This window comes from Salmo salar, chromosome ssa06 (genome assembly GCF_905237065.1).
Source record: "Salmo salar chromosome ssa06, Ssal_v3.1, whole genome shotgun sequence".
In the NCBI taxonomy this organism is placed as follows: Eukaryota; Metazoa; Chordata; class Actinopteri; order Salmoniformes; family Salmonidae; genus Salmo; species Salmo salar.
Window position 1 is genome coordinate 31,728,803 of NC_059447.1, and position 21,863 is coordinate 31,750,665.

Consider the following 21,863-nt stretch of genomic DNA (forward strand, 5'->3'; position numbering starts at 1 on the left):
TGAGATTGAAGCCCTCTAGAAGAAGGTATTTTGAGGTGTTTCTATTGGGCAGCCTGTAATGGTCCAGTATGTGAATGATGACAATAATAAACTGTGAAGGACCTGTCTATCCCAGGATATGTTTTATAGCTGTGTTTATTATAACATTAGAAGACACACAGTGTCCAACTATGTACACCTACAGTGCCTTGCAAAAGTATTCATTCCTCTTGGAGTTTTTCCTATTTTGTTGCATTACAACCTGTAATTGAAATGGATTTGTATTTGTATTTCATGTAACGGACATACACAAAATAGTCCAAATTGGTGAAGTGAAATGAAAAAAATTAGTTGTTTAAAAAAAAAAAAAAATCTGAAAAGTGGTGTGTGCATATGTATTCACCCCCTTTGCTATGACACCCCTAAATAAGATCTGGTGCAACCAATTACCTTCAGAAGTCACATAATTAGTTAAATAAAGTCCACCTGTGTCACATGATCATCTCAGTATATATACACCTGTTCTGAAAGGCCCCAGAGTCTGCAACACCACAAAGCAAAGGGCACCACCAAGCAAGCGGCACCATGAAGACCAAGGAGCTCTCCAAACAGGTCAGGGACAAAGTTGTGGAGAAGTACAGATCAGGTTGGGTTATAAAAAAATATCAGAAACTTTGAACATCCCACGGAGCACCATTAAATCCATTATTAAAAAATTGAAAGAATATGGTACCACAACAAACCTGCCAAGAGAGGGCAGCCCACCAAAACTCACGGACCAGGCAAGGAGGGCATTAATCAGAGAGGCAAAAAAGAGACCAAAGATAACCCTGAAGGAGCTGCAAAGCTCCACAGCGGAGATTGGAGTATCTGTCCATAGGACCACTTTAAGCCGTGCACTCCATAGAGCTGGGCTTTACGGAAGAGTGGGCAGAAAAAAAGCCATTGCTTAAAGAAAAGAATAAGCAAACACGTTTGGTGTTCGCCAAAAGGCATGTGGGAGACTCCCCAAACATATGGAAGAAGGTTTTTGGCCATCAAGGAAAACGCTATGTCTGGCGCAAACCCAACACCTCTCATCACCCCGAGAACACCATCCCCACAGTGAAGCATAGTGGTGGCAGCATCATGCTGTGGAGATGTTTTTCATCGGCGGGGACTGAGACACTGGTCAGAATTGAAGGAATGATGGATGGCATTAAATACAGGGAAATTCTTGAAGGAAACCAGTTTCAGTCTTCCAGAAATTTGAGACTGGGACGGAGGTTCACCTTCCAGCAGGACAATGACCCTAAGCATACTGCTAAAGCAACACTTGAGTGGTTAAAGGGGAAACATTTAAATGTATTGGCATGGCCTAGTCAAAGCCCAGACCTCAATCCAATTGAGAATCTGTGGTATGACTTAAAGATTGCTGTACACCAGTGGAACCCATCCAACTTGAAGGAGCTGGAGCAGTTTTGCCTTGAAGAATTGAGCAAAATCCCAGTGGCTAGATGTGCCAAGCTTATAGAGACATACCCCAAGAGACTTGCAGCTGTAATTGCTACAAAAAGGTGTCTCTACAAAGTATTGACTTTGGGGGGGTGAATAGTTATGCACACTCAAGTTTTCTGTTTTTTTTGTCTTATTTCTTGTTTGTTTCACAAAAACAAATATTTTGCATCCTCAACGTGGTAGGCATGTTGTGTAAATCAAATAATAGGAAAAATGCAAAGGGGGGTGTATCATGTGTGTGTTTTTTGGGGTGTCACGTGTTGTTTGTGTACACTGAGTTTCTGTTATATGTATCTATTGTGTGTATTGATGAGTGTGAGTTTGTGTGTCATATAGACCCAGGCATTGGAAGCAATGCCATCATGTCTGTGTGTATCTGTTCTAGGGTGCAAAACGATCAGTTGGCAGTCATCTTTCTCCTGCTGATGCAGAACCAGGAGGCACTAGGGGAGGTGACTGAGGGAGACATGGAGGAGCAGCTCAAACTCTACTCCCTGTAGCAGAATGGGGCGGTTCTGTTATTGTCAACCTTGTATAGGGCTGAATAGCCTGTTCCTCTTTTTAAAGTGCAGGTGTCAAGCAGAGCAACTGTCAATGTATAATACCATATTTATGTTTGACTTATCATGTCAGGTCAGAATGATCCATAACAGACAAAGACAATAGGTTTAATATTCTGACATACTGTAGAGGGATAGGTTAAATGGCATTACCCATAAGACCAAAACAAATTGTACAATACTTGAATGTAAGACACAAGTCTTCATACTGTTCTTGTTCTGTTAACATTGGTTATCGTAAAGTATGGAAATGTTACAGTGGCTTTAATAATCATATGTTCTTAGAGTATGAACAATTTAATGAAAACAATTGCAGTAATTTATTTACATTTAGTATATCGATACACCCTATTTGTTTATATTACTTAAATGTTTTATGAAGTATTGTTGGTAAGTCACATATACTGTATGTATTTTCAGTTGTAAAGAACTATTTTGGAATGACTTTGTAGTGTTAATATAGGTAATATGGAAATATACCCTGAGTGTACAAAACATGACATAGGTGAATGCAGGTGAAAGCTATGATCCCTTATTGATGTTACTTGTTAAGTCCACTTCAGTCAGTATGGATGAAGGGCAGGAGACAGGTTAGAGAAGGATTTTTAAGCCTGGAGACAATTGAGACATGGATTGGGTGAATGGGCAAAAAAGTGCTGTAACGACTGTCTTCTGAAATGAACCAAGGCGCAGCAGGTATGTGAATACTCATTTTTTAATTACCCAACAAAAGGAGTAAAGCATCCACAGGAAACAATAAACGTGACAGCAGCAACAGTTTGCAGGCTAAAAAAACCGCAGTGCAAAACAACCACCCACAAACCCCAGTGACAAACAACTCCTACATATATGACTCTCAATCAGGAACAACGATTCCCAGCTGTTCCTGATCAGGAGTCACAAGACACACACAAGACTGCCACGTCATGACCCCCAAACTACTACACCAGCTCCATCTGCTGGTCAGGACGTGACAAGTGCTTTGAAGGGGTTATGGGTTGTAGGTGCCAGGTGCACAGGTTTGAGTGTGTCAAGAACTGCAACGCTGCTGGGTTTTTCACGCTCAACAGTTTCCTGTGTGTATCAAGGTCCACCACCCAAAGGACATCCTGTCGGAAGCATTGGAGTCAACATGGGTCAGCATCCCTGTGGAATGCTTTCAACACCTGTAGAGTCCATGCCCTGACGAATTTAGGCTGTTCTAAGGGAAAAGGGGGTATTAGGTAGGTATTCCTAATGTTTTGTACACTCAGTGTATGTTTTTTATATGTTCTAAACACTCCATATTTTGAATGTTTCAAATGTTTTTAATGGATGTACATACTGTATGGAGATATTTTAGTAGTTTGTTTAGAGTCTCAAGCGATGAGGTTTTAATAGTTAGTACCACAGGCTGGTGGCACCTTAATTGGGAAGGACGGGCTCATACTAATGGCTTCAACGGAATTAATGGAATGGTATCGAACACGTCAAACACAAGGTTTCCTTGTGTTTGATACCATTCCATTCACTCCAATCCAGCCATTATTATGAGCCGTCCTCCCCTCAGCAGCCTCATGTACTCAGGTGTATCTTTTTACCAGTTATTTTATTAAATAATATGACACTCAAAACAGGTCGTGTGATCATGTACTTTTTTTATGTGTGTTTGAGTGATAATGCTTTTATTTAAAATCTGTTTCTACACTGTATGAACAGTCCATTTGATAAATCATGATTTCACATTTTCTTTCAGTAAGTCGAACACCAACATTATTTTGCTAAACTTCTATGAGAAAATGCTAACTATGAAATGTAAAAATGTTTAAACAACTGTTATAATTCTGTCAAATGAACACATACAAGTTGTTTATGCCTTGTCCAACATTTCCCTGATGATGTGTTGTACATGTAAAACCAGGCAAGGACAAATGAGGTAGGCTACAGTGATATGGTCTAGCTGGTTGAGTAGATGAGTAGATGAGTAGTCTTCCCGGCTGCTGTTTGTCACGCTCTTATCATTCCTCTGTGGGGTGGTACCACTAACAAGTTTGAAATAATTAGAGTACATAGTTACACCGTATATGTTTGAAATAATTAGAGTACATAGTTACACAGTACATGTTTGAAAAACACCTAAACACCTAACAAAAACACCTAAACGCCTAACTATATCAAAATATAGTTGCTCAGATCGTTATCAAAGTCATACAATGTTTGTGTTTATGTCATAATAAATTTCAAGGCATAATTATAATCACATCCTCTTGCCATAACATTTGTAAGCTGTGTTGGCATCATTCTACATAGCACCACAGGTGAGAAGATTAACGACACCAAGTCTGGATCAGAGAAGAAGTAGGGGTTTTAGTGGAATACCCACAGAACTCCTGTCTCCTTTTCAGCTCATTTATCACCTGATTTTATTAACAAAAGGCATATCTCGATAGGTGGTCCAGGTGTCCTCTGACATGGCACAAATGTTCTCTATTGCTCCTCTATTTTTCCTCAATCAAGGTGGGAGGCCGATGACATCAGAGGGCAACTTGAAAAAATGATTTTGCTCAAAACATATTTTTTTACTCTTAAAGCCGAGCTCCGCACTTGGAGAAACAGCGCCACTGGCAGTGGTGGAAAAGGTGCACAGTCATACTTGAGTAAAAGTAAAGATACCATCATAGAAAATGACTCAAATAAAAGTGAAAGTCAACCAGTAAAATACTACTTGAGTAAAAGTCTAAAAGTATTTGGTTTTAAATATACTTAAGTATCAAAAGTAAATGGAATTGCTCAAATGTACTTAAGTATCAAAAGTAAAAGTAAAAGTATAAACCAGACACAACATTTTTTATTAACGGATAGCCAGAGGCACACTCCAGCACTCAGACATAATTTACAAATGAAGCATTTGTGTTTAGTGAGTCCTGTCTTACGGATCAGATGCAGTAGAGATGACCAGGGATGTTCTCTTGATAAGTGTGTGAATTGGACCATTTACTTGTCAAAATGTAACGAGTACTTTTGGGTGTCAGGGAAAATGTATGGAGTAAAAAGTCCATTATTTTCTGTAGGAATGTAGTTAAATAAAAGTAAAATTTCGCAAAAATGTAAATAGTAAAGTACAGATACCCCAAAATACCTACATAAGTAGTATTTTCAAGTATTTTTTACTTAAGTACTTGACACCACTGGCCACTGGCAGCCCCAGGCGCATTTATTATTGTTTTTGTTTTGTTTATTAAAGCCCCAGTGCAGTCAAAAACATGATTTTTCTGATGGGTACACCCATCTAGTACCAGTTCGGACCCCCCTTTGCCTTCAGTACAGCCTGAATTCGTCAGGACATTCTACAAGGTGTCGGAAACGCTCCACAGGGATGTTGGTCCACGCTGACACAATGGCATCATGCAGTTGCTGCAGATTCAACGGCGGTTAATTCATGCTGTAAATAGCCCATTCTATGTCATCCAAAAGATGCTGTATTGGGTTGAGGTCTGGGGACTGAGCAGGCCACTCAAGTAAACTGATTTCGCTGTCATGTTCCAGGCAATGTTTTTCCACTTCTCAATTGTCCAGTGTTGGTGATCATGTGCCCACTGGAGCCGCTTCTTCTTCTTTTTAGCTGTTAGAAGTGGAGCCCTCTGTGGTCGTCTGCTGCAACAGCCCATTCTTGACAAGGATCGACGTGTTGTGCGTTCCGATATGCAGTTCTGCACACCATTGTTGTACTGCAGCATTATTTGTCAGTTTGTGGCCCGTTTGTTAGCTTGCACGATTCTTGCCATTCTCCTTCAACCTCTCTCATCAACGAGCTGTTTTCACCCACAGGATTGCCACTGACTGGATGTTTTTTGTTTGTCGCACCATTCTTGGTAAACCTTAGACACTGTCGTGCGTGAAAAGCCCAGTAGGGCGGCTGTTTCTGAGATACTGGATCCGGCGCGCCTGGCACCAACGATCATTCCACGCTCAAAGTCGATTAGGTTCAATCGAACAGTAACTGAATGCCTCAATGCTTGCCTGCCTGCTTTATATAACAAGCTATGGCCACGTGACTCACTGTCTGTAGGAGCGATCCATTTTTGTGAATGGAGTGGTATACCTAATAAACTGACCGGTGAATGTACTTTTCCACACTATGAGGTTGGAATAATACTGTGAAATTGTGAAAATTATGATAATGCACTTTTAGTGTAAGAGCTGTATGAAAAGACTACCTGAAATTTCAGCCTGTTTTGGTGGAATGGAGTTTTGGCCTTCCATGGTGACGTCAACATGCAATAAATGAGTTAATAGACCAATAAGAAAAAAAGTTCCAAACCTCTCTGCCAATAACAGCTAATTTTCAGTTTCTCTCCCCACTCCCAGACAATCCTAGCAAAATTCTTGTTTGAGATATTGCCCTTTGCTAAAAAATTTTTTTTCCCTTTTTGACAATTTTAATTGAAAACAACCACAGTAATGGACTTAATTGTTACCCAGAAATGATTTGATAATGAGATAAAAATGACTGCATTGGACCTTCAAACAGCGGAGGAGTGCTGTGCTGCCTTCTTCTTCTGGCTAGGGTCAGTCTGTTATATCTGGAGTATTTCTCCTGTCTTATCCGGTGTCCTGTGTGAATTTAAGTATGCTCTCTCCAATTCTCTCTTTCTTTCTTTCTTTCTTTCTTTCTTTCTTTCTTTCTTTCTTTCTTTCTTTCTTTCTTTCTTTCTTTCTTTCTCTCTCTCTCTCTCTCGGAGGACCTGAGCCCTAGGAGACCATGCCTCAGGACTACCTGGCATGATGACTCCTTGTTGTCCCCAGTCCACCTGGCCGTGCTGCTGCTCCAGTTTCAACTGTTCTGCCTGCGGCTATGGAACCCTGACCTGTTCACTGTGATTACTATTATTTGACCATGCTGGTCATTTATGAACATCTTGGCCATGTTCTGTTATAATCTCCACCCGGCACAGCCAGAAGAGGACTGGCCACCCCTCATAGCCTGGTTCCTCTCTAGGTTTCTTCCTAAGTTTTGGCCTTTCTAGGGAGTTTTTCCTAGCCACCGTGCTTCTACACCTGCATTGCTTGCTGTTTGGGGTTTTAGGCTGGGTTTCTGTACAGCACTTTGATATATCAGCTGATGTAAGAAGGGCTATGTAAATACATTTGATTTGATTTGATATAGACAGTTGGTATCTTGGGAAATTTCACACATAGAAATTAAACTTCTTGTTTAGTGATTTGTCCTGATTCCAAACAGCTTTCCACTGTGGATGAAATATTATGCTGCAATTCCAGGGTAGGGTCACAATTCAGTTTGCGATAAAAGTCACCTTTAGATAGTTGTCGGCGACATTCATTCACATAGTCACATTTGTTTTGTATACAAATTCCTTCTCCTTTGTCACATTTTTTAATGATTATCGAAGGATCTGACTTTAAGTCCTTAAGAGCTGTTTTCTCGTCTCTACTCAGGTTATCATAGGATTTGTGTTTCTGTTTATCTTTCAGTAAGTCACCTACATCATTTTCAACAATCCTACAGAAGGTTTCTATGGAGGCATTGCGTTTGGGGGAGGTACAAATGAACTTTTTGCTCTAAATGTAGTTCTCTCAGAGTTCTCAGGTACCTCAGCTGGGTTAATGGCTCCATCTCCTCCTTGACTCACGGTAGGACAGGTAAGTCTATTGATTAGCGTGGTAGACCTATGTATACATCTCACTGAGGATTACATTTCAAGTGGAGTCATGTAAGTATCACTCTTATCAAAGAACTCACGCAATCTCAGATTACGAAAAACTTGAATAGATCTATCTAGACATCAAAGTCATTAATGTATGCAGTGGGTACAAATGTTATCCCCTTATTGAGAACACTGAGGTGAGCGGACGTCAGGGTCTTACTTGATAAGTTGAAGACATTTAGCTCCTGTTGGACTGGGGGCCCGTCCTGGGTCTCAATTGATAAGTGTTGCGGGGTGGTAGTGGATTTCTTCTTCCCCTGACGTATGTGTCGAACCCTCTTACGTGCTGGGGGTGTTGTCCTGGACGTTGTCCCCGGTGTCCCCGCCCTCTGGGGTAGATAAAACGCTCAGCGTTGGTAGAGGAGACAGAGTTAGTGCTGTCTGTGGATAGTCGGTCTGACAGAGGAACTCTGCGTCTGTCATCGGCTTGTCTCTTCCGTTTTTTTTGTTTCTTGTGTTTAGAGTCTCGCCAGAGATATATTAGTCTGTTGTTCTTATATTCCAAATCGCATTTATACTTCTTGATTTTCCTGATTTTCCTGTCTTTGCTAGTTTGTCTTGTCAAGTCAGCCAGTGTGGTTTTTTTCAGTGCTCCCGGTTTTGACTTTTTGCCTGCCTGAACATTCAGCCCGACCTGACCTTGAGCCTGCCTGCCTCCCTGTACCATTTGGAACTCTGACTCTTGTTGTTTAAGAAATATCAGAGACTCGAACCTTCTGCTTCCTGTGTCTGCATCTGGGTCTCACCATGTGTCGTTATATTGACAGCTAAAAATAAAAAAACAGGACAGAGACAACACAATCATACTCTGCGGGACAGATCATAGTCTGACTGAAAAAAGACACAGAGGAAAATTGTTTTGCTCCTGTTGTGCACAACACGTGGAGCATTAAGGATATGGACCTTGTTCGCACAACTGACTCACCTGGGATTTAGAGCAGTAAATGACTTGTAACAGAAAGTTAAACTCAAACTCTTTTTTTTTTTTACTCAATCAGCACAAGATATTCTGTTCTCTAGTTGAGAAATATGACGATTTCTTTGAGGAAGTGTGTCTTCCTAGTGGGGGCTTTATGTGTAAGTGTTACTATAACCATGATTATGTATGGACAATGCTATGACCTGGACTTCTTCCACGACAGACTTGCGAACAGGTGAATATTCTGCATTTAAAAAAAATAGTTTTCCCTCTCAAATATTTGTATATTCTAAAACGTTGGTAGAATGTAATCTAGGCTACTTAGTTAATTGGGAAACCATTGTCCAAAAAAATAAAATCCATGCAAATCAACTACCTGTATCTTCATCCCTGTAATCCATCAATCTTGACAGTTCTATGACCTGTTGCATTCAACTGAGACACTGACACTCTCAACCTACTGCTACTGTAGTTTTCTTGTGTCTTATTGTGGAATGGTTCGATTTTGGCAGATGAGATTACATTTATCAAATTGATGCATTTTTGGGGGGAGTTTGTAATAATCCATTTCCCATTCATAAGACTCTACCTTCATTTTTGTTGCTGAAAGTTGAAACTCAAATGTTTCACTAAATGAGAGATTGTTTGAGTTTCCAGTGTTGCTGGTGTCTTCAAATGTATGCTTGCCATTTTGTCAAGCTCTGAATTTGTGGTTAATGGTAAAGCTACTGACTAGGCTAATGTGTCTAACGCATTTGTGCTCTATATCCCACAACTGACCTCATTTTTATTCCTGTTCAGACATGTCCTAAATGAACCAAATACTGTCTACATTACAGATTAGACATTGTGCTCTGGTTTTTAAATTGTGCATGTAAATGTAATATGCTGATTACACAACTGACAGCAGTAATTATCACAACTACAACACTTTTATGGCAGTAATTTGAACTCTCCTCTGAATTGAGGTCAGGAGTCTTGTCACTTGTTTTCCTCTGTTCCAAGGAAAGGACCTTGTAAAATGCATGTTAGGAATTGTTTTGATGGGTTGAATTTCTAGTACCATAAAATATCTGTTAAAATCTTCATGCATTCATTAAACCAAGGATTGGTAACTGACAGCCCACAGGCCGTAGATCAAGTTTCAAAGACTTAAATACCATTTATTTTTTTAAGGGGTGGGGGGTCTCAATTTACTGAGAGTTAAAATAGTAGAATACATCAAGTGGAATTTTGAAATTTGGTTGTGCATCAGCAGTTTTTCGCATGTCACTCAATTAGCCCATGTCAGCTATTTTTTATCTATTTATTGTCAATTCATTTTGCAGCCAGATTTGCAACCAGCTATTTAAACTTGCAGTAATCATGGTTGAATTACCTACCGGTGGCCCCAGTGATTTTGTTAGTCACTCTCAGTCAGATGTCCTACTAAAAACTGGAAACTTTTCTGCCCCCTCCCCCTCCCCGCCATGGCAAAATGTGTAGATTTGCAGCAAACTTGCTTTACAACTGCAACATGTGTGGAATTGCAGGAAATGTACAGAAATGTAACTTAAAATTTTACTTAGGGTCCCCCAAAAGGCTAGGGCCAGCTCTGACTGCATGTGTGGGTATGGATGTGGGTACGCAGACCCGCGAGCCATGAGGTCAGATTTTGTGGCCCCCACCCCCATCAAACTTGCCCATCCCTGACTTAGACAGATCCGTTGGATTGGTCTGATGTGCTTCTGTCCACTTAACAAGGTTTTGTGTGGATTTAACTCTTTGTTGTGCATTTTCAATACATGTTGTCTTCTCCTTCCAGTCAAGACACAGAGTTTGATCGCATTTGGACTTGCGATGAGGAGCTTTGGGACAACACCACAGCAATTGGGGAAGAGAAGGTAATCGCACAGAGATGATGTAGTTGCCTCTCATCTAATAGAACAAAGGCACACATATCCGTCTTGTACAGTACAATGTCAAGTGAGGTCTGTCTCTACTCAGCTGGAGGGTTTGTGTCCTCTGAGAAAAGCAGTGAAGAAGGACAACTTCCTCAGACTACGCTTTAACTTTAAAGTGCCTGTGCTGCAGTGGGCTGGGAGCTTCAGCCATTCAGAGTGGGGGCGATTGGAGACGTATATGCCCCCCTACGGCTGGAAAGGCCTGCCCCAGGACGGTATGAACATTCCCTTCAGGACCCTATTTAGTCATCTCAACCAAACTACGTGTATACTGTATATAAAGTCATTGTCCTCTCACCTTTTTGCTCATTTGTTGTTGATCAGTTGTGAGATCCACTTTGGCCCTGCTCAACGACTCGTCCAGCAGCCGCCTGTTTGAGCGCAGGTGGCCTGATCAGTGTGTCCGCTGTGCTGTGGTGGGAAATGGCGGCATCCTTCGAGGCTCCAAACAAGGCAGGGCCATCGACAGTCACCACTTTGTCTTCAGGTCAGTAGTGCTGCTGCAGCTCCCCTTCGACCATCTTCAAAAAACTATTAGACTTCTTATTACTCTTTGACATAACTAAGACCAAGTTTGTTGCAATTGTAAATATTTCCTTATATTAATTCACAACTTCTTGGGGCTATGTGGGACGCTAGCGTGCCACCCGTGGTGCACCCTATCAACAGCAGGTGCATTTCAAGAGCGGCAAATTTGAAACCAAATAAATGTCAAAATTCAAATTTTTCAAACATACAACTATCTTACACCCTTTGAAAGATAAACATCTCCTTAATCTAACCACGTTGTCCGATTTCAAAAAGGTTTTACGGCGAAAGCATAAAGTTAGATTATGTTAGGAGAGTACATTGACAATAGCTGTGTGTAATGTTTTGTCAATTCAAAGACAGGCGTCACCAAAACCATAAAACCAGCTAAAATGATGCACTAACCTTTGACAATCTCCATCAGATGACACTCCTAGGACATTATGTTAGACAATGCATGCATTTTTAGTTCTATCAAGTTCATATTTATATCCAAAAACAGCGTTTTACTATGGCGTTGATGTTCAGGAAATCGTTTCCCTTCAATAACCGGCAGTCAAGTCAGCACCACAAATTAAATAATTAAAATTAGAAAACATTGGTAAAATATTATATTGTCATTTAAAGAATTATAGATTTACATCTCTTGAACGCAATCGACTTGCCAGATTTAAAAATAACCTTACTGGGAAATCACACTTTGCAATAATCTGAGCACTGCGCCCAGAAAAATACGCTTTGCGATACAGACAAACGGCCATGTTGGAGAGATCTAAAATCGAAAATACTATGTAAATAATCCATTACCTTTGATTCTCTTCATCAGATGTCACTTCCAGGAATCCCAGGTCCATAACGAATGTAGTTTTGTTCAAAAAAGCTCATCATTTATGTCCAAAAAGCTCCGTGTTGTTAGCACATGATCTAAGCCCGCCGGACTTCACTTCATGAACGAGGGGGAAAAAATATATTTACGTTCGTTCAAACATGTCAAACGTTGTATAGCATAAATCATTAGTGCCTTTTTTAACCAGAACATGAATAATATTCAAGGTGGACGAATGCATTCTCTTTTAAAACGTATTGGAACGAGGGTACCCAACATGACCTCACGCGCCAGAGTCTAATCGGCCATCACCGTTCCAAGGCTCTTGTTCGGTCAGATCTCATAGTAGAAGACTCAAAACACTTTGTAAAGGCTGGTGACATCTAGTGGAAGCAATAGGAAGTGCCAAAACATTAATCAGCCCCTGTGTGTTTCAATGGCATAGGCTTAAAGGTAATTCAACACATCAGGTATCCACTTCCTGTCAGAAAATGTCTCATGGTTTTGCCTGCCAAATGAGTTCTGTTATACTCACAGACACCATTCAAACAGTTTTAGAAACTTTAGGGTGTTTTCTATCCATATATAATAAGTATATGCATATTCTAGTTACTGGGTAGGATTAGTAACCAGATTAAATCGGGTACGTTTTTTTATCCAGCCGTGAAAATACTGCCCCCTAGCCCCAACAGGTTAAGGAAACGCTTAAGTATTAGAGTGATGGTAAATGATTTATTCCAGGGTCAATGGGGCAATCACCAAGCACTTTGAGGAGGATGTGGGCACAAAGACATCTTTCTATGGGTTCACCACAAATACTATGAAGAATTCCCTACATTCTTACAGAAAAGATGGCTTCACCAAGGTCCCACGGGGACGGGTAAGAACTTGTGGGACAGGCTACAGCAGCGTTTCCCAAACTCTGCCCTCTGGACCTCAAGGGGTGCACGTTTTGGTTTTTGCCCTAACACTACACAGTTGATTCAAATGATCAAAGCTTGATGATTAGTTGATTATTTGAATCAGCTGTGAAGTGCTAGGGCATAAACCAAAACATGCACCCCTTGGGGTCACGAGGACCAAGTTTGGGAAACCCTGGGCTACAGTGTTGAATCCGGTCCATTTTAAAGTGTTAGAAATTTGTCATACTCTGAGTGGTTGTTTATGCAACTATTCCTAAAAGCTTTGACTATTTCCTATCTGCAGAGAGTCCGATATATCTTCATTCCGTCCAACGAACGTGACTATGTGATGATGTCAGCTGCTATCGAGGGTCTAAATGTCATCTCCGGTCATGACAAGGGGGACTGGTGAGTTGAGAGGGTCACATAGGTGAAGCCCACATTAAGAAGAGTAGTACATTTGAACAGCATGATACGATGGTGTGTTGAAGTACTGTGGTCAAGGAAAGCACAATGATCTTGCGCTTATGCTGGTGAATAGGCTTCTCAGCTGTAATTCACTTTATTACCACAAGATGATGCTGCTGTATTTCTATGAATGTGGTGCAGTCCGCAATGGATAGAATCTTGTGAGTGGTGGTAGGGCTGTAGGCATACAATTCACTTGATGATGCTCATCTTTTTGTAAGCTCCCTTGCAATTGATTTACTTTTTGAAGTTCTTAATGGAAAGTTTTTTCACCTCTTACTACATTTACCCCCTCAAACAGGCCCTCTCGATACTTTGGATTTAAGCCACCAGTTCAGCACTTTAAAATGCTTCATCCAGATTTTATTACATATGTAACACAAAGGTAAGGGGACTCGTATTGCCAGGTCAAATTGAGACTTTTAGATAATTATTGGCTGCTTTTGACATTAATGACTGTTGACTGTCAATGCTGCACAGGTTTCTGAAGTCTCCCCTGCTGAAGTACAGTCAGCTCTACATGCCCAGCACTGGTGCTCTGATGCTTCTGACTGCCCTGCACGTGTGTGACCAGGTCAGGTCACATCACCACACGCTTGCCCTTGGTCATCTATTGGTCACTGTTTAACCAACCAAGTGTCTAATGACATATGGCAACTTGGCCAGTATGGAAGTGATTTATTGGGAAACCATGACATCCTCTGTTTATAGTCCTGGTATAGACCCCATATACTGTTATTCCATATTGATTGTGTCAGATGTAATTCATTAACATAATCCTGCAGAAACAGTAAATGTGGATTATAATTAATTAACATTTTTGTAGGGGTTGATACGTTTTTTTGTAAGGGAAAATCAAGTCTGAAATGTAAAAGTGTACGTTACAAACTTCAGAAGCCTTTTTAAATCTTAAACACACAAGTATTTAATTTCCTGCTATGCAGAAAAGTTCTACTGCAACAGGGTGATCAAATTAAGACCCTACATCTGTATTGAAGGCTAGATGGTGCTATACTGAAACTATGCATACAAATATTTACACAGCTGACTGAGAATGCAATTCATGCAGAAGTGAACAAATCTCATACCCTCCTGCAGGTGTCTGCCTATGGTTTCATCACAAAAAACTTTGCAGACTTCTCTGACCACTACTATGATGCTGTGATGCTGCCCATGCGCTTCTATGCCAACCACGACATGCAGATGGAGAGCTGGCTGTGGGAGGTACTACATGCACGAAAAGTAATGTCACTGTACAAGAGGACAAAAGTAAAATGATGGACACTCAATTGTATTTTCATGTGAAAAGCCTTCCTTGAAATGCTGTTAACTCCTATGTTTGCCATGGAGGTAGTCCCTCTGAAGGAGTGGCTGCTGGAGTTGTGTGGCGTCCTTTGTCATTAGTCTCACAGCAACATTAAAGGCCTTTGACGGTGTAAAGCCAAGCTCAGGTGTTTCAAGCGTCTGTTTGTGGGATCGGGCCTTCTTTGATCATTTGAACAACCCTTATCTTCTCTGTGAAGGCAGGTGCAGGGAGCCGAGACTATAGTCTCTCGGTCATTCCTCTTTCTCATTTTCCTGCAATGCCTATTCTCATTAGAAACTGTCAGTTTGACTGGGACTCACAATGAAAGCATTCACATTATGAAGCCAGCAGTCCATTCATGCCAACCTTTTTGTAAATGAGCTTTGACTTGCAGCCTCTTTGTCCAGTGCCTATCCAAGGATAGGTTACTCCAAGCCACAATAAAGACAAAGTGACACATTCTTGTGTCAAGCTTTGATCTGCTGAGCTATTGTTAAATACATAAATGGATCTCCAGTGTCTGTTATGAAAAATCCTGATAATAGACTAGTGAATGCTGCTAGATTATGTAATTCACTGTAAAAGCAAGATAATGACCACTTGTAAAACATGTTACACATTTATGGGGAAAGCTGTGTTATGGCCATTTTCTGCCACTGACAGCTGTGCAAAATGTTATGGGATGGCATCTTATGTGCAATTGTTTTCTTATTCCATCTGCAAATATTTAATTTTACAAACCTAATTAAGCTAGAGTCCTTAATTGAAACCAAATTGTAACTCAAATTCATAGAGCTATGGATGCAAGGACTGACCAGCCATGATATCAACATTATAGTTGTAACCATGTTTTGAGGCTATACAATTTGTTTAAATACATTTACATTGTTTACAAACACATTTTTGGTTCTGATGGGTACAACAGTTGAACTAAGCTCATAGGCATTTATGTTATCATCTTCAATAATCAATTCTATATATTAAATATTAAAAATGTATGTACAACTACGGATTCTAGCTTTAAAATGTAGTGTAGTGCATGTTATGTAGTTTTTATTTATATTATTTATTTCATATCATTTCAAGTCGCACTGGCGCGAGTCGGGTCGCACAGCTCGCTCTTTTTGGAAGCGGAGGAAGGGAAAGCGGGGACAGAAGACTGTGGGAGGGACGAACATTTTCTGGATTGGATCTGACGGAGCAAGTGACAATGTAGCGGAGTCTGGCTTTCGCGTCGGAGTTGGAAAATATTGCATCAAATTATACATACTTTTATGTATTTTTATATTTCACATATATTTGTGAAGAGTAGGTTATGTGTTTACTGGACACAAGAGGAGTACTAAGATTCGCTTTCTGTGGGAGACTGACTCAAAATTACTTTCCTTTAGTTATTGGAAGGCTACGATTACTTTTGCTTGGACCTTGGAGGGCTCTCTGAAAACTGCCACCTTGACATGTATTCCCGTTTTCTAACATGCAACAACAACACTGTATAAGGTAAGACAAATGTGAATTCAAACGTTATAATTATGGATAAGACAGGAATGGCCCCTACCGACGGGCTCTGGAAACTAGTGTTGCTAGTTAAGAAGTTCAGTCCGAAGGTCGCTAGCACACTAGTTAGCTTTGCTAGCTAGCTAGCCATGTTATTTTAGTGAACGAAGCAACCGCGAGATTGAAAAGTAGATGCTAGTAAAAGTGATAGGCTTGCTACATATGTTGTAAGGGCTACTAGCTAACGGGATTTTTCCTTTCATAATAACACAGTCCAGTTCAAGTTGCATTGCACGTTTGCGCCATGCTTTGTAATGTGTGTCTTATTTATGGATAATTTTAGAATTGAGTAATAACTATTTTACAGTTGGATGAACAATAACTAACTAGGTCTATTTCTAAAAACACATTATTGGCAATAAATGATCCATAATCTAAATCCTACATCATGGTGTAGTTCTCTATTGGGACCAGTGAATAAAGTTGCACCCCATCACCAGCTACACACTCCAACCTCTCAAACACACATTCATATTGTGTGACCCCTTGCCAGCAATGCAGCAAGCATGAAAAGACTGGCTAATGGCCTTGGTGGAGGAAGAGGAGGAGGACATGATCACTGTTATTGGGAATGACAGCTTTGCTTACGCCCTGTGCACCTCTTTGGGTGTGTGGTGTACTGAGACTGCCAGGTTATGTAATGTAGCAAGTTATGTTCACACAAAAGAACAGTGCAGACTGCAGAGCTGTGCTGTGCAGACACCATCTCATTAGTGGGATCCTGCTGTGCACACTGTGAACTTTCTCAAAACGGTGTATGTTTACATAGCAACACTTTGCTGTACATGAATTTCCTGGCCAGGATGATCTGAACTGCGTAGAGGAGGAGACGATGAATATGACGAGTAGCCACTCTAGCCCAGTTAGCCACCATTCATTTTTCTATTAGACAGCTCTGCAAACGTTATGTCAATATGTTTGCTATACTCACCAAATATGGAGTTTTGCTGAGCAACTATCGTCATTTACTGCCTTCACACCCGGTATGTACTTCCAAAAAAGGTTGGAATTTACATTTACATTTAAGTCATTTAGCAGACGCTCTTATCCAGAGCGACTTACAAATTGGTGCATTCACCTTATAATATCCAGTGGAACAACCACTTTACAATAGTGCATCTAAATCTTTTAAGGGGGGGTTAGAAGGATTACTTTATCCTATCCCAGGTATTCCTTAAAGAGGTGGGGTTTCAGGTGTCTCCGGAAGGTGGTGATTGACTCCGCTGTCCTGGCGTCGTGAGGGAGCTTGTTCCACCATTGGGGTGCCAGAGCAGCGAACAGTTTTGACTGGGCTGAGCGGGAACTGTGCTTCCTCAGAGGTAGGGAGGCGAGCAGGCCAGAGGTGGATGAACGCAGTGCCCTTGTTTGGGTGTAGGGCCTGATCAGAGCCTGAAGGTACGGAGGTGCCGTTCCCCTCACAGCTCCATAGGCAAGCACCATGGTCTTGTAGCGGATGCGAGCTTCGACTGGAAGCCAGTGGAGAGAGCGGAGGAGCGGGGTGACGTGAGAGAGCTTGGGAAGGTTGAACACCAGACGGGCTGTGGCGTTCTGGATGAGTTGTAGGGGTTTAATGGCACAAGCAGGGAGCCCAGCCAACAACGAGTTGCAGTAAGCCAGACGGGAGATGACAAGTGCCTGGATTAGGACCTGTGCCGCTTCCTGTGTGAGGCAGGGTTGTGCTCTGCGAATGTTGTAGAGCATGAACCTACAGGATTGGGTCACCGCCTTGATGTTAGTGGAGAACGACAGGGTGTTGTCCAGGGTCACGCCGAGGCTCTTAGCACTCTGGGAGGAGGACACAAGGGAGTTGTCAACCGTGATGGCGAGATCATGGAACGGGCAGTCCTTCCCCGGGAGGAAGAGCAGCTCCGTCTTGCCGAGGTTCAGCTTGAGGTGGTGATCCGTCATCCACACTGATATGTCTGCCAGACATGCAGAGATGCGATTCGCCACCTGGTTGTCAGAAGGGGGAAAGGAGAAGATTAAGTGTGTGTCATCTGCATAGCAATGATATGAGAGACCATGTGAGGATATGACAGAGCCAAGTGACTTGGTGTATAGCGAGAATAGGAGAGGGCCTAGAACAGAGCCCTGGGGGACACCAGTGGCGAGAGCACGTGGTGCGGAGACAGATTCTCGCCACGCCACCTGGTAGGAGCGACCTGTCAGGTAGGACGCAATCCAAGCGTGGGCCGCGCCGGAGATGCCCAGGTCGGAGAGGGTGGAGAGGAGGATCTGATGGTTCACAGTATCAAAGGCAGCAGATAGGTCTAGGAGGATGAGAGCAGAGGAGAGAGAGTTAGCTTTAGCAGTGCGGAGAGCCTCCGTGACACAGAGAAGAGCAGTCTCAGTTGAATGCCCAGTCTTGAAACCTGACTGATTAGGATCAAGAAGGTCATTCTGAGAGAGATAGCAAGAGAGCTGGCCAAGGACGGCACGTTCAAGAGTTTTGGAGAGAAAGGAAAGAAGGGATACTGGTCTGTAGTTGTTGACATCGGAGGGATCGAGTGTAGGTTTTTTCAGAAGGGGTGCAACTCTCGCTCTCTTGAAGACGGAAGGGACGTAGCCAGCGGTCAAGGATGAGTTGACGAGCGAGGTGAGGTAGGGGAGAAGGTCTCCGGAAATGGTCTGGAGAAGAGAGGAGGGGATAGGGTCAAGTGGGCAGGTTGTTGGGCGGCCGGCCGTCACAAGACGCGAGATTTCATCTGGAGAGAGAGGGGAGAAAGAGGTCAAAGCACAGGGTAGGGCAGTGTGAGCAGGACCAGCGGTGTCGTTTGACTTAGCAACGAGGATCGGATGTCGTCAACCTTCTTTTCAAAATGGTTGACGAAGTCATCCGCAGAGAGGGAGGAGGGGGGGGGAGGAGGATTCAGGAGGGAGGAGAAGGTAGCAAAGAGCTTCCTAGGGTTAGAGGCAGATGCTTGGAGTTTAGAGTGGTAGAAAGTGGCTTTAGCAGCAGAGACAGAAGAGGAAAATGTAGAGAGGAGGGAGTGAAAGGATGCCAGGTCCGCAGGGGAGGCGAGTTTTCCTCCATTTCCGCTCGGCTGCCCGGAGCCCTGTTCTGTGAGCTCGCAGTGAGTCGTCGAGCCACGGAGCAGGAGGGGAGGACCGAGCCGGCCTGGAGGATAGGGGACAGAGGAAATCAAAGGATGCAGAGAGGGAGGAGAGGAGGGTTGAGGAGGCAGAATCAGGAGATAGGTTGGAGAAGGTTTGAGCAGAGGGAAGAGATGATAGGATGGAAGAGGAGAGAGTAGCGGAGAGAGAGAGCGAAGGTTGGGACGGCGCAATACCATCCGAGTAGGGGCAGAGTGAGAAGTGTTGGATGAGAGCGAGAGGGAAAAGGATACAAGGTAGTGGTCAGAGACTTGGAGGGGAGTTGCAATGAGATTAGTGGAAGAACAGCATCTAGTAAAGATGAGGTCAAGCGTATTGCCTGCCTTGTGAGTAAGGGGGAAGGTGAGAGGGTGAGGTCAAAAGAGGAGAGGAGTGGAAAGAAGGAGGCAGAGAGGAATGAGTCAAAGGTAGACGTGGGGAGGTTAAAGTCACCCAGAACTGTGAGAGGTGAGCCATCCTCAGGAAAGGAACTTATCAAGGCGTCAAGCTCATTGATGAACTCTCCAAGGGAACCTGGAGGGCGATAAATGATAAGGATGTTAAGCTTGAAAGGGCTGGTAACTGTGACAGCATGGAATTCAAAGGAGGCGATAGACAGATGGGTCAGGGGAGAAAGAGAGAATGTCCACTTGGGAGAGATGAGGATTCCAGTGCCACCACCCCGCTGGCTCGATGCTCTAGGGGTATGCGAGAACACATAGGCAGACGAGGAGAGAGCAGTAGGAGTAGCAGTGTTCTCTGTGGTAATCCATGTTTCCGTCAGCGCCAGGAAGTCTAGGGACTGGAGGGTAGCATAGGTTGAGATGAACTCAGCCTTGTTGGCCGCAGACCGGCAGTTCCAGAGGCTGCAGGAGACCTGGAACTCCACGTGGGTCGTGCGCGCTGGGACCGCCAGGTTAGAGTGGCAGCGGCCACGCGGTGTGGAGCGTTTGTATGGCCTGTGCAGAGGGGAGAGAACAGGGATAGACAGACACATAGTAGACAAGCTACAGAAGAGGCTACGCTAATGCAAAGGAGATTGGAATGACAAGTGGACTACACGTCTCGAATGTTCAGAAAGTTAAGCTTACGTTGCAAAAATCTTATTGACGAAAATGACGAAAATGATACAGTACTGCTGGCTGGTGGAGTAGGCTAGCTAGCAGTGGCTGCGTTGTTGACTTTGAACGTGTAGCTGGCTAGGTAACCTCGATAGTTTCAGTACTACAACTTGTCATGATACAAAGCAACTTTGTAGCTAGCTAGCTAACATAACACTAATCAAGACGTTCCTTGTAATGTATTTAGTTTCTACAATGCTGCTCGTCGGTAATAGTTGGCTGGGTTAGGAAAAATGGCGTCGCGGGGGACGGAAATAGCTGGCTAGCTGACCTCAGTGGCTGGCTAGCTAACCTCGGTAATTACTAGACTACACAATTATCAAGCTATGACAAAGACAACTAAGTAGCTAGCTAGCTAACACTGCACTAGTCAAATCGTTCCGTTGTAAAGTATTAGTATCTACAGCGCTGCTAGTCGGTAACGGTTGGCTAGCTAGCAGTGGGTTAATGATGACTAGGTGTGTTGACTAAACTGGCGCCGCGTCGCGGCTGGCTAGCTCACCTCGATAATTACTCAAACTACACAATTATCTTAGATACAGAGACAGCAAAGACAACTATGTAGCTGGCTAACTAACACTAACACCACACTAATCAAGTCGTTACGTTGTAATGTAATAGTTTCTGCAGTGCTGCTAGTCGGTAGAAGTTGGCTAGCTAGCAGTGATGACTAGCTAGCTAGCAGCTAGCAGTGTTGACTACGTTAGGATGACGAAGATAGCTAGCCTCGATATTTACTCTAATTACTCTAAACTACACAATTATCTTTGATACAAAGACGGCTATGTAGCTAGCTAAGAAGAATTGCTCAGATCAAACAAATCAAGCCGTTGTAATGTAGTGAAGTGTAATATTACCTGTGGAGCGAAGCGTAGTGCGACTGCTCGCTCCAAACCGGAAGTACTCGGAATAAATGTTTATCAATGATCTTTTGGGATACTGTACTCCTGCTGTATCAGTTGACCTGTGCATGGCAGTAATGAGGAGAAGGGTGCAATTGGCCCGCAATTCAGGGTGTTTCTGCATGTGGGTATTCCTGCATCTGCAGGAACCACTCTTTATACTTTTATTGGTACATTTTTAAGTTAGGACATGCAGGAAGCGGGGCGCTCCAGTACAGTAAGTGGGGTTAATGCACAATAATGTAATGACCCGGCTGGGTCATAAAGGGAAAAGAGACGGACTCTAGGTGTGCAGGTCAGAACACAGGTTTATTCCTAAACTGGGCTATTGTTCAGGCCACAGCCCACGCCGCTAAATGCCGAACGTACACAATTATACCATGTCGAGTTAAGGGTCACTCCCATAGGAACAGATCAAGGCCCCGAACAGAAAAGAAAGAAGATGAGACAGTAATCCCTATTTATGCATTTCCAAATCCCGCGGGATTACCCATCATAACCCCCCAAGCTTTCCCTCTGTCCTGACATATTTAACCCCTGCTAGTAGCCATGAGAAC

General features: G+C 42.8%; 3 protein-coding genes across 13 annotated transcripts in view; all 3 read left to right on the forward strand.

Annotated features, from left to right (window-relative positions):
- Positions 1-2,820, forward strand: part of LOC106601523 (matrix-remodeling-associated protein 7) — a 30,519-nt gene extending 27,699 nt beyond the window's left edge. For 2 of the 4 annotated variants that reach the window (XM_045720286.1, XM_045720287.1), the window contains exon 5: positions 1,862-2,820. In XM_045720286.1, the coding sequence (XP_045576242.1) occupies positions 1,862-1,976 (115 nt within the window). In that variant the 3' untranslated portion in view covers positions 1,977-2,820. The remainder of the gene's footprint in view (positions 1-1,861) is intronic. The other 2 variants (XM_045720284.1, XM_045720285.1) reach the window with 2 other exon arrangements.
- Positions 2,821-8,106: 5,286 nt separating this feature from the next.
- On the forward strand, positions 8,107-14,772 carry LOC106601522 (alpha-N-acetylgalactosaminide alpha-2,6-sialyltransferase 2). Its single transcript, XM_014193764.2, has 9 exons — positions 8,107-8,895; positions 10,465-10,543; positions 10,647-10,818; positions 10,928-11,090; positions 12,699-12,837; positions 13,164-13,267; positions 13,629-13,712; positions 13,808-13,901; positions 14,426-14,772. The coding sequence occupies exons 1-9, from the start codon at positions 8,771-8,773 to the stop codon at positions 14,603-14,605; spliced, it is 1,140 nt and encodes a 379-aa protein (XP_014049239.1). The 5' UTR covers positions 8,107-8,770; the 3' UTR covers positions 14,606-14,772.
- Positions 14,773-15,792: 1,020 nt separating this feature from the next.
- LOC106606974 (caskin-2) overlaps positions 15,793-21,863 on the forward strand; it is a 91,224-nt gene continuing 85,153 nt past the window's right edge. For 5 of the 8 annotated variants that reach the window (XM_045720291.1, XM_045720292.1, XM_045720293.1 and 2 more), the window contains exon 1: positions 15,794-16,133. The gene's annotated coding sequence lies outside the window, so the exon portion shown is untranslated. Of the gene's footprint in view, positions 16,134-21,863 lie in introns of all 8 variants that reach the window. The other 3 variants (XM_045720288.1, XM_045720289.1, XM_045720290.1) reach the window with 1 other exon arrangement.

Excerpts from the sequence above, each read along its gene's own strand:
- LOC106601522 (XM_014193764.2), top strand. The coding sequence starts at position 8,771 with ATGACGATTTCTTTGAGGAAGTGTGTCTTCCTAGTGGGGGCTTTATGT. Across the intron at positions 8,896-10,464 it reads CACGACAGACTTGCGAACAG|TCAAGACACAGAGTTTGATC; the intron begins GTGAATATTCTG and ends TTCTCCTTCCAG. Across the intron at positions 10,544-10,646 it reads CAGCAATTGGGGAAGAGAAG|CTGGAGGGTTTGTGTCCTCT; the intron begins GTAATCGCACAG and ends GTCTCTACTCAG.